Consider the following 13,011-nt stretch of genomic DNA (forward strand, 5'->3'; position numbering starts at 1 on the left):
CTAATACAGACAATCTTTTTTTATGGTTCTGGACATGCTACAGAGCTGAAACTTCACATGTACACCTTTTAGGCCCCCCAGATACTAAATCCAAAGTAAAAATCAAAAAATCTCTTTTTTTTTTTAAATTTTTCAATAATTGGCTTTTTTATCAAAAATGAAAATTAAGAACTTTTTTTTGTGTGATTTTGTGTCTGGGGGGGTCTAAAAGGTGTACCTGTGAAGTTTCTGCTCTGTAGCATGTCCAGAACCAGAAAAAAAGATCATATAGGTGTTAAAGGAGGGTCCCACATCCCTGTTCTACTGAAAAATTATCTTTTTTTTTTCATGGTTCTGGACATGCTACAGAGCTGAAACTTCACATGTACACTTTTTAGACCCCCCAGATACTAAATCCAAAGATCAAAAAAAAAAAAAAAATCAAAAAATCTCTTTTTTTTTTTTTTCAATAATTGGCTTTTTTATCAAAAATGACAATTTTTAAGAACTTTTTTTTGTGTGATTAATAGTTAATGGGGCATGACCCAGAACCCTAGGCACTTTTTAGGGGCATTTATTGGGTTTTAGGGCTTAAAAATTGTGTTTTTTTATTTACCGAAGTTCGGGTCCCATTGATTTCAATGGGGTTCTGAAATCCGGGCCGAACTTTCGGGAAGTTCGGATGTTCTGGCCGAACCGAACTTTTCAAAAGTTCAATCATCCCTACCGATCATGTGACTAGATAGGAGTGCCATCAGAACAGGTAAGAATAGACCTCTTTCCTTTACAGGGTAGTTAGAATAGGCATGGGAGCAGGTTCCGAAATAGTTAGTATTTGACTGGAATGCTACTTTAAAGCCCAACAATGAGCACAACAAAAAAAAAAAACTTTTGCAATGCTCCCCTCAAATGCTTGTCAAGTCTAGGGGGGGGCTCAAAAGAGGCTGTAATACTTGCCTTTATCTCCAGTGTGTGGACAAAGCCTCATCATGTACACAATGTAGGGCTAATAAGCCTGCATTGTACATGGTGGGGGGGGTGAGCATGCAACCACAGCTAGGAGCAGCTTATAGAGGGAACCTTGACAGACCGGTTACACGGATCGAAGAAGCCTGCTAGAGCAGGGAGTCAGGTAATTAATACAGTCTCTTCCGCAACCCCCTTGACTTATCGACCATCTATATCTTATAGTGTGGGGGGGCCTCCACTGTAAGGGTCATTTTTTAATATTGTGCCCAGAGTTGGCATTTCAAGCAAATAAAGGTCTGAAAATATTACAGAAAGCCTCAGATTTTTATGGGAAAAAAGAGTGAAGGCAGTTCATGCTTTACAGTAGCAGATGAAGTGGTCAGGTGGAGTAGTAAACTCTATGCTTCTTGGACCCCATTCCATCCTTTAAAGATCAAATCAGAGAATGGACAGACAAAACATCTAAAAACAGACTCGTTCTATGAAATGAATTACAATAACATACTTTCCTTTATTTAAAAAAAAAAAAAAAATGGAGAGGAGAAGAAAATGGACATGGAGAGGATTAAAAAGTAAAATGTTTAAGGTCTTTACAGCAGGAGCTACCAACCCATGACAGGCCGGAGAGTGAACCACCAGGAGGCTCTGTCAATCAAAATGTAAAGATGCTGGTGTACTGTTCCTACAGGTAACAAGCAAACTGACCCAGCATAAAAAAATTGGTGTCAATTACAACACAGCTCTGGAAAGAGATTGAGGTCATAGTTTTATAAAGTTCTTAGGGTGCCTTTGTACAGGTGCATGAGCAGAACTCATAAATAAATACAAAATTCAAATGCCTGAAATCTGTGTCTACCTGTTTGGGCCTGTGCCAAAATGGACCATGCCATTCAGGAACTTATATCATCACACAGGTGAACACAGAATTATCAGAGTTATCGTATATTTGTAGGCAAGAGTTTCATGTCTGTGTAGAGGAACCCTTACAAGCAATCTGTCATGACAGAAATCTGGGATCTGCAGTTACTGATCTGTTGGGGAATGTTAGTCCTCCTGGGCTTGCACTACTTGGTAAGTCACATACCTTCAGCAAACATGCAAAGTATTGTGATAGCAGATATGCACATGCCTATTCCAAGTCTGTGACTCGCTAAGCATTGATGGAAAAATAAGGGTGCATCTCCGGAGCATGACCTTTCAAAAACAAGACCGTAATGGCGGCTCCAACATTTCTGTCCACATGCCTTCTTAAAATACATGACACAGAGGATATAAGCATAGATATCATTTATGTAAACACTGCCTTTATGTTCTGGAACACTATATACAAAATTATATATCTGTTATTTATCTGTCAGGTCCATAAAGACATGGATGAGTGAGTTTGGGGTGAAGGATTTTGACTGGCCTGCACAGAGTCCTAACCTCATCCCAATAGAACAACTTTGGGATGAATTAAAGTCTCATTAGACTGAGAGCCTCGTCCAATATCAGTGCCTGACCTCACAAATGTGCTTCTGGAAGAATGGTCAGAAAGAAGAAGTTTTCCCTTAGTATTGGGACTTTAAAGGCACTCACTTAAAATACACAAGTGGAAGAATGGTCAAACATTCCCATAGACACACTCCTAAACCTTGAGGACAGCCTTCCCAGAAGGTTTGAAGCTGTTATAGCTGCAAAGGGTGGACCAACTCAATAATGAACCCAACGGACAAAGACTGGGATGGCTTTAAAATTTTGTGTGTGTGTAAAGGCAAGAAACCTAATAGTTATGACAATATAGTGTATATACACACACACTGTAAATTCATGCATTGTTTAAGGATTATGGAACATAACAGGGATAGAAAAGTACAAGATGTACAATATATTTGTAAAGCACCAAAAGGCACTTGTATGAAACACCTAAAAATACATTGCAAGGAAGGTGCAACGTGAGGTCAAAGACACTTCACAGAGCTGGTAGCTAAGCAGTCAGATAGATTGGGTCCCTAGCATTTAGCAGGGACCTCTATGGGATTATGCAAGGGGCTTGGCTTCTCTTACCTCCCTCCCTCACTTCTCTTTAAAGGTTGTTATTGGAGTCTGTGAGGCTTTCTTCCCCAATAGTTGTGCTCATATTGGGTATTTTTGGTAGGCTTATTTCCTGCTACCTGTTAAAGCGGAATTCCGGGGCACAGAAACATTTTTTCAGTGAACATACCCCCGGAACAGTCAGGGCTAGTACATTCCACAATGGCTAGCCTCTGATCTGTCCCGGTTCGCACTTACCTGCAAGAAGAAATACTCACTTATAAAATTTCTTCCACAGCGTTGCCATCTCTGTTGTGGGCAGCTGAAGCCAGCTGGATCCTCTTCTGCGTCGTCTTCTCCCAGAATGCGCCTTCACCGGCCCCTCTCGTCACTTCCGGCGCGGCGCCGCATTCCTACACAGCTTCTGGGCATGCCCAGAAGCTATTTACCAGGGAATGCGGCGTCGCACCGGAAGTGACGAGCGGGGCCAGTGCAGGCGCATTGATTCCTGGGAGCGATGACGTTCAGCTCCCAGGAATCATTGCAAGCCGGAAGAGACGGCGCGGGCCGAGGCCGCAGAGGGAGAAGTGACGAAAGGTGAGTATTTCTTTCTACAATTACAAGGAAAGTAAAAAAAAAAAAATAATCCTAACTATCCAATTCCTTTTCAGGTGAGGCAAAGCAAGCGGATGGGCACAAAATCGATTAGGTCGATTTTGTGCCCGGAACTCCGATTTAAATAGAATCCTCTGTTCCCCGTCAGTCATCCTACCCAATGCAGAGCTGCTATTAAATCTTAAACAATGAACACAGCCTCTGCAGTGTGGAATGGCATCATAACTGGGAAAACTGGAATAAAAGCATATACAGTACACATGTATAGATCAGCCTTAGACAATACAAATATGCTAAACAGGCTTACTGAAGAAGCTCCACAAGATCTTACCCCCCGTTCAAATTGGAGTGACTTTCCGGCGATTTGACAAGTCATATCGCATGACAAGTTGCACTCTATTGTCGGCTTTGGCCACGTTCAAAAATCGATAGGACGCCGACTTTGCGGTACCGCAGTGATTTGAAAAAGTAGTTCCTGCACTACTTTTGGAGATTTCAGGTGCGACTTGAATAGACATTTGTGCATGAAGCCGCACAAATGTCTTCAAAGTTGCACTGAGATGCGGCTTTGAAATTGTGCAATTTCAGATGAAGTCGCACGATTTCAAAGCTGCATTCAATGTGAATGAGGGCTTAAGGATAAATTCCAGTTCTGGTATTCCAGTTTGGGCCAATGTAACAATCTATATACCATAGATGGCCCATGGAAATTCCTGACTTAGACACTGCTACTCCAATGATCACCACTTACTTCCAGGTCAAGTGCTGAGCGGCTGTCCTGATGCATTGTGAACACAGGAAGTCCGCCGTTCAGCACAAAAATACATCATACCTGGGATTTATCTTTAATATTCTAGCATGTGAAAACTGGCCAATGAATGGTGTATTTCTGCAGATGTAGTCAGCATAAAAATATATACGGCTTCCAAATTCATAACTGCATACCTGAAATGGCACAGGATTATCTGTAATGAAGGAAAGCTTGAAGTTGGTGCACACCAGTTTTCCCCACAGGTCATGGACACTTGTATCTGATGCAATGCACTTCCTGACAAAGTTCACTTCATTCACAATTATTTCACCTAAGAAAGCAAAAATGAAAAACCTAATTAAAAAGACACAAAGTCAAATAACCAATACCTTATCCAGAAAGGAGTAGGTCATACATCAATAAATAACATGGAGGTGTAAGTAAGACGAGTGAAACAGAATCACCAGTTCTGATCAGCAGTTGGTTTTAGCTCCAGAAGTATTGTTCAGCCCTGGATTCACAGTATGTGTGAAGTCGGCCATGCATGGATCGGAATTCATCTGGTTCAGAAGTGCCCGGCTGAATTTCGATACATGTATGGGCTAGCTGATTGTACACAAGTTGATCTGTCCATAGAGTTGTGTTCAACCAGCCAGTCAGGTTTTTCTGAACAATTAGTGGCATCGGCTATAGCCAACAACCCTGATCATTGTATTCAGTTAATTTTTTTTCTGACCAGAAAACAAAAAAATGAATAATGTTCGGCCTGCCTTAAGAGCCGATTCACACTGAGGCGACACGACTCCTTACTACTTTGGGGACGACTTGTGCATTACCATGCACCACGACTTCGGAGCGACTTGCAGGGACTTCACATAATGGAAGTCTATGCAAGTCGCTCCGAGGTCGCCCCAAAATAGTACAGGACCCTTTTTCTAAGTCGGAGCGACTTGTGTCGCTCCTATTAGAACGGGTCCTGTAGCGGTCAATGGACTGCGAGGGAGCGCGACTTGTCAGGCTGACAAGTCGCGCTAGTGTGGACCGGCTCTAAAAGTTAGGTTAGGTTAAGAGTAGAGTTAGAATTCATTTGGATAAGTTTAAGAAAATAAACAAAACTTAAAGCAAATACCTAAAAACACATTTGAGATATACACTGGGTTTTACTCAAATTTGTAATTCTGTAAAGCCAATCTTATGATTACACATTTTCCACACAGAAGGGAGACACAGTTGGCTCTTAATTAAAAGCGAAGTTCATCCTTGGAAAAAAAAATGCAAATGTTTTTTGCAAGAAAAATTAGCTTTTGTACAGGAGCTTGCAAAGCATTGGATCAGTGGATGTCGGGGGCAATGTCAGGCAAACTCTTCTTCCAGCTCTCTGCCTGTATTCTATACAGGCTCTCAGCTGGAGAGTTGGAGGAAGTGCCAATGGACTAATAGCCAATTACCGTAAAGTCTATTGAGAACTACAAGTCTGTTTATGGGACCTGTAGTTCATTCATTCACTGATCTCATGGAATGAAGTGGCACAGCCATGGCAATTTCAAGAGTGATAGCTGATGCACGGGTGAAGAACCCCCACGCAGTCTCAAGCTTAATTAATGAGGCAATGCTCTGCGGATTTCTATCATCTAATCATGTGGAAGCAAAAATGCTGTTTTTTTTTTTTTAAATATTCCCTTGCATTTGACTGGGTATTAATTGCAAAGTAAAATTTCACCACATTTACGAAGCTCTGAGGAAAAACTATTTTGCAAAGTGCAACTTCCTCTGTAAAGCGAGCAGCCTATTTGCCTTTAGTAAATCAACCCCAGTGAATCAACATCATCATCACTTCTGTTTAGTGAGTGGAGCCAGGAGGCAGTAAAGTGATATTCCTGACAAGTGTGTGTGTCACAAGAATGGTTGTCAAATTTTCAGAAGTGTATGGCCCCTTTCACACAGACGGACCATTCAGATCCACCTGTCAGTTTTTTTTGGCGGATCTGAACGGTCCCCCCCATGCATCTCTATGGGGCATTGGATGTCAGTAGAGACATGTCCGCTGACATCCGATCCGTCAAATCTGGACGGATGGAAACCCCATTTTCCATCCGTACAGCGGATCAGATGAGAACGGACAGACGGTCCGTTTCCATCTGATTCCCCCATAGAGATGCATGGGGACCTGACAGCTGTGTCTCCGCCGCTGAGAAAAATGGAGTCCGTCTGACGGACTCCGTGTGTGAAAGGGCCTTATAAAGAGAGGATCAAAGGCATCCAGAAAGCTGGCATTGTTAATAACTTAAGCTAGCCAATAAAGGACATTGCTTAAACTCTAAACCTTCTGCATGAATCAATGGCTAACAGAGAATAACAGTCTATTACTGGTAAAAACCCTTTGGCAGTAAAAACAGTAGACATAAAATGTATTTTACTCATGTATTTAGCCATGTGCTTGCAGTCCACTTTACTCCATCTACCACAGCTCTGAGGAAGAGGGTACGCCCCCGAAACGCTTCAGCTTGCTAGTACAAGGAAGGTTGTTGGAGCATTTGCACCTTGCATCCTATGGCATCTTCCAACTTACATGTTTTACGCTGCACTTTTATGAATATGCATTTTATTGGTTCTATTGTCCTTTAATAATTTTTTTTTTTACTTGGGTAATGCATTAAAAAAAAAAAACTACTGACTATCAGGTTCTCACTCAACCCTGGACTGATCACAACACATGCATATTCCGACTGCAAAATTTAAGCCTCAGGTACACTGGATGTTTGGAAACCTCTTGTGGATGCTGGAACATGACAGCTAGTGAACGAAGTTAAAAAACGTCCGTTTGACGACTTTTTTTATGCCACTTTTACCAGTTTCTCTCTCCTTCTCAAAAACGCCTATAAACGTTTATACCAGGTTTTAACACATCTGCAAGCTGTTAGAAGCATTTGACGTTTCAAATGCCTATAAACTTCCGTCCTCTATGCATTATTTTGTTTTCAAGAAAATGCCTCTAAACCACTAAAGAAAAACTCAGTGTACTTGGACAGATAAGATAACAGAGGACAGTTCAGGGGCTGTTATAGAAAAAACGCCCAACTGCTCCTAAATCCCCGTACACACGCATCGAAAATTGGCAGGGAATTTTCGTCCAACGTCCGATCGGCCGATTTTCGGCTTGTTAGTATGATGCTTCCGACAACCGACTCCGATGTCTGGTGTGCAGACTATAAAATTTTTGTTGGCCGTCAAAACACGGCCGATTTTCGTGCAGTCAGTACGGATTTCGACAGGGAAAAATCTTATGAGCAAGACTGGGCATGCTCAGAGAAGAAAGAACACAAAGAAAGCAAACCAACACATGACATCACTTCTGAAGCAGAATTTTGTTGGGGAGAAAATTCGTGTGCAGTCCAACCAACAAAACACAACTCTGGACAAAAGACGGACGATCGGTCGATAATCGTTGCGTGTGTACGGGGCTTTAGACTCCATTCACACCTGAGCGTTTTGTAGCTTGAAGCTACAAAACATTGAAGAAAAAAAAAATAAAAAATCAATGCTTCTCTATGGAGATGGCTCACATCTCTTCTCTAAACCGCCTGAAGCTCAAAAAAGTTTTCGAATCGGGCAGATTTGAGCATTTTTATTCCCATAGAAGTACATAGAAACGCGTGATTCACACATTTTTATGTGCTTTTTGCACCTTTTTATGCACAAATAAAAAGTTACCTCCCAAAAACAAATGACAACATTTTAGCAGGAAGACTCAAAGCACCCATACTTTACAGCTGGAAAATGGAGGATATATAAACCCTGTTCGATTCAGAGTCATTCATACGCATGGTCAAGGCGCACCCCTGCGTATACAACAAGGAGGACTCAAATTACAAAAGCAGGGCAAAGAAGAGGAGGGCCTGGGAGAATATTGGCCAGCAAGTTTTCTCCAGACTGGAATAGGTTTGATGCAAATGTGAAAAATGACAAAAGTGAGTTTAGCAATTATTGTGCATGTTTAGAAATGTGACTGCATGGTATTGATCGCATGTTTGCCTTGGTTTTTAACTTGAGTTTAGCATACAGGCTGCTTGTAGATATATTTGTAAAAATAGCAAATATTCTCTATAAAATTAAGACCTTGACGAAAACAGAAGCAATGGAGCATTTCATCTGGAAAACAAACCCTGATGAGTTTAAAAAAAAAAGCATCTAATCCTACCCATATTGGTATGATCTGAAGCAAAAGGCAGAGGAGAGATCTGGGGTCTAATAGCAAAAAAGAGTACCTGTCACTGCCTAAATCTAGTAATAAATTGACCAGTTGCAGCAAGGCACCTCAAAATAAACTAAAAAATAATTTTCTTTTCTCAGTTAAACTGCTGAAAATAAAGTGGAAAAGCTTACGGGATGCTTATTGGCATCACCTTAGGTTAGTGCACGAATATAGTAGTGGAGCTGCAGCATTTCCACCCTCATAACACATGCACGCCAAGGAAATGAAGGCCTCAGGCCAAATGTGTCTACAGCGAGGTAAGCTAGCATTTACAATTATGTCTCTTATCTAGTTATTTGGGATGATTGAACAAGAAATTTCGATTTACAGAACAGAAACCAGACCAGCTGGGAGGATTCTGCTACACAAGAAACCCATCAGGAACCAGTGGAAAACTACGGAGATGAACAACTTCCTCATCTGTAACCCCAATTCCTGATGAGGATTCTAACCCTACACCAACCACACGTGTACGTGCACCTCACCCAGCACACGTGCAACTAGAGGGAGAATAACAGTGCCGGATTTCAACAGGATGTTGGACATTATGTCCTTTATGGCTGACCCTATGACGGGAACAGAGGAATATTTTGGCCAGTGTCTAGAGGGAATTATGGCTAGAGTTCCCCTTGAACTAAAGCCTATGATGTGGGCAGGTGTATTGAGGGACATAAACACATTCATCCCGCCATATAGTCCTTTTGCAATTTACAATCTATAGCAGCACCACCACCATCGCTGCCTAATCAGCCAACATCATATTTCCAGACAGTCACCCAACACCAACCTTTTCCACCAGTCATTCCTTCAGTTCCAACCACCATTTCCCAAATAAATACAGCTCCAATTTATAATCCCCACAAGTCACTCCTCCACCCCTTAGCATTATGTTAAGGCCATGAATGTGCTAGCACCAAATGACCCTGCCCATTCACCAGCTACCACCTATCATCACCTATAGACACCGGTGATCTTTTTGTGGCGATAATGTCCAACATACTGTGAAATTTCGGCATTATAGTCTTCCCTTGTGTTGCACGTGTGCTTGCAATTACCTCAGGGACAACAGGGTGCAGCCAACACCCACTAGATGCTGTTCTAAAAAAGAAATGTTTTCACACAAAATATTATATTTTTTGGTTGATTTTGTTGTTAAAGCTGAGATAAAAAATAATTTGGAGCTTCACAAACAATAATTAGGGGGTTGTTCTTTCGTGTTTAGACACAACTTATCTCAGTGTGATGATTAACCTTCTGTCTATTCGCCCAAAACTTACATGTTTATATGTTTTTGGTCTCTGCATTCCTTGAAAATGATATCGTATAGATCAAGTACAGCTACATATACATACATACGGTAAAAAAAATGAGGCTTATCAGAAATTTTTTTTATTATTCAGTGCAGCTTAGAATACAATTTTGGTAACCAATAACACCTGAAAAATCATTATTTGTCAAAATGTACAATTAAATTGATGGCCTCAAGCTGCCATGGAACCTGTCCTGCTGGAGACATGAAGTACATATCCGCCGATGTGTGTACCTTGTTTGGTTCCACAAACTCCAGTCCAGTGAGCTCTTTCCATAGTGTGTTGCAATGAGTCCTCAAACTGAAATCCATCCCGTTGCCTAACAAAATAGTAAGCAGCTTTCACAGCACAGATTGCGTTTTGCATGTTGAGGACAATAGGTGTATGTGTGTGCAGTAACCACCATTTGTTTGACAAGATTCCGAATGCACATTCTACCACATGACGTGCTCTTGTTAGCCTATAGTTGAAAACTTGCTTCTACACAGTTAGATTGTGCCCGGAATATGGCCATAATAGGTGATCACTCAAAGCAAATGCTTCTTCCCCCACGAATACACTCGGTAGAGGACGGCCATTTGTTCCAGGGAGAGGTCTATTTTCCGGAAGGTCAAGGCTATCCGTACGCAACAACTGGCTAAAAAAAGTAAGGTTAAAAATGCTAGAATCCGAGTTGCTGCCACGGGCCCCAATATCGACATAACGAAAACAATAGTTAGCATCAGCCACTGCCATTAAAACAAAAGTAAAAATACTTTTTGTAATTGAAGTAGCGACTTCCACTACCCATTGGCTTCACGATCCTGATGTGCTTCCCTTTAATCGCACCAAGACAGTTAGGGAAATTGCAGCGTTGTAGGAAAAGCTCAGAGAGCGCTGACCATTCTTCCGTTGTTGGCTTTTTAAACAACATCTTTCAAGACATCCCAAATTGAAGCACGTGTCCCATATTTAACTGGCGGTTGATTTTTCCACTAGAAAAGCATAGTGTAGTGTAGACTAACCAGTGATCTGGTTGCTAGGTACCTACAAAAAAAAAAAAATATAGGTTATATATATTTATTTTTATATTTTTATAAAGGTAACGCAAAAAATTAGTTTAAGCAATTTAAAGCAACCTCTATGACGTTTATGAACCAGTTAAATAGAAAGTCCCTAGAAAAATCTATAACATTCCAAAAGATACTCTATTTATCACCACCCTTTGGTCAGGCTCATGTACCAGTTTTCTATACTGGTACAATGCCAATGGTCAATGCCACCAGACCCAATTTTGTAAATTAAGTGTTGATGGGGTACTCAGTCAAAAGCTTTGAAGAATTCTAGATACACTACAACATAGGCCTTTCCTCTATCTTTATTACAACTCAATCGAAAGTTAACCCATTGGCCTGGCAAAAACGCTTTTTTATACATCCATATTATACATTTTTTCAAATATATATATTTTTTATTAATTTAGAAATGTGTGTTTGGTGTTTAGTTTATGAATATGCATTGAAACAAGCGAATTCATTTTACCTCATTGTGATTAGTCATTCAACAGGAGGTATAGTATTTCGGAAGTATGTGTCCATTCGCTGCAAACGAGGACTGAGTAAACCCAGCAACTCATCGAAACTGTCAAAAAAGAAGGGAGGATTATTAGACATGATAAGAAAGCAACAATGACAACAATCATAATTCAAAAGTAATAACAGAAGTTTTACTTACCTTTTTTTGGACATCCTGGTGTACTCAAAAAATGTATCTTCATGAGCTCGTAGGTCACAGTACATGGCCCAGAACTGGGCTCAAGTTTCTTGATCAGTGATTACTGGATGGATCAAGCATCTTCGTGGCCTCCTCTTCTCACTCTCTGCTCGAAAGAAATAGGATGTGACAACGGATGCTGCCACAAAACACGAAATCTCATCATCGCTCATGTTTGCAGAGAATGAAACACCACACAACACAGCAAAGTCCAGAAAGAACAATGAACACCCGGAAGAAGAGATTTGATCCAGGAAGTGGATGAAGAACATAGAAACAAATGATGACACAGATGATCTTTTATCTATTGGTTAATAAAAAAACGCCCAAGAGCAAAAACGCAGCATAAAACATGCATAAACGCACCAAAGTCGCTCAAAAACACGCCAAAAACGCTCATAAAAACGTACAAATATGCTACGCTCAGGTGTAAATGCAGCCTTAACATCTGTTTATCAGCAGCAGTGTGCATAAGGCCTTATGCAAGTTTTGACCAACCTCTCTCAAAAGGTTTACATTAAATATTTAATTACCTTACAATAAAATCTCAAGTCTCTGAGAACCCCTGCTAAATAATTCATTGGAGGTCAGTGGGAAGAAAGCCCCTCTTACAGTGATGATCAGAATGCCACCCTTATAAACAGGTAAAAAGATTATAGGTGTCATGCCATTGGCTCTGCCAAGTGAAGTTGGATCCAGAACAATGTAGGCATCATTAGATGGGAGGTTAATTAGCCACAGCTCGAGGAACCTCTAGTAACCTCTGGAGGATCCCCGGTTGAGAAAAACTGACACGATATTCAAATCTGGATCCTGGACAAAATTTCTCATTGGCACAGATCTATACTTTATATGAATAATTAAATTCAGCACGAACCTTGTTTTCCCAGCCAGAAAGACATATGTCAGAAATAATCAAGGTGAATCACTTTGCAACTTACTTCATCATCAATTAACAGATTTAGAAAAATTTCGACTCCTGCCCTTTAAGCTATTTTATGCCTCCACCTCTTCATCCATAATCATAATGTTGTGTGCCAAATAATCCTACACTTCACCCCCACAATGCAGTCATACACAGGGACATAGATAGAAAAAAAAAAAAAAACTCTTCAGCCTGAGCTCTGTGATATCTACTACATCCCTCAAATCAGAAAATATCTCCACCCTGATCTACTGCAGATAAATATAGTGTGGCAATCCACCCAATATTTTATTGCAACATGAGCAAGTCACAGACATACTAAAGAAAAAAAAAGGTAACATAAGGCTACATTCACATGGGTAAGGCCCCGTTCACACTGGGGCGATCAGACTTCCAGGGGAGACCTCACAGGTCGCAGCGCGCTGCTCGCACCGCGACCTCGGAG

The 13,011-nt window shown here is 40.9% G+C and overlaps 1 protein-coding gene and 1 pseudogene across 2 annotated transcripts in view; both read right to left on the minus strand.

Moving 5' to 3' along the window:
• MTMR10 (myotubularin related protein 10) overlaps positions 1-13,011 on the minus strand; it is a 136,642-nt gene that overhangs the window by 51,520 nt on the left and 72,111 nt on the right. The window contains exon 3 of the mRNA XM_082253291.1: positions 4,522-4,658. Coding sequence (XP_082109417.1) covers positions 4,522-4,658 — 137 coding nt within the window. The remainder of the gene's footprint in view (positions 1-4,521; positions 4,659-13,011) is intronic.
• On the minus strand, positions 10,061-10,679 carry LOC309554541 (annotated as a pseudogene). The gene has a single exon. The product of its transcript is annotated as an uncharacterized misc_RNA (transcript).

This window comes from Pelophylax lessonae (genome assembly GCF_965119305.1).
Source record: "Pelophylax lessonae genome assembly, chromosome: 4".
NCBI lineage: Eukaryota > Metazoa > Chordata > Amphibia > Anura > Ranidae > Pelophylax > Pelophylax lessonae.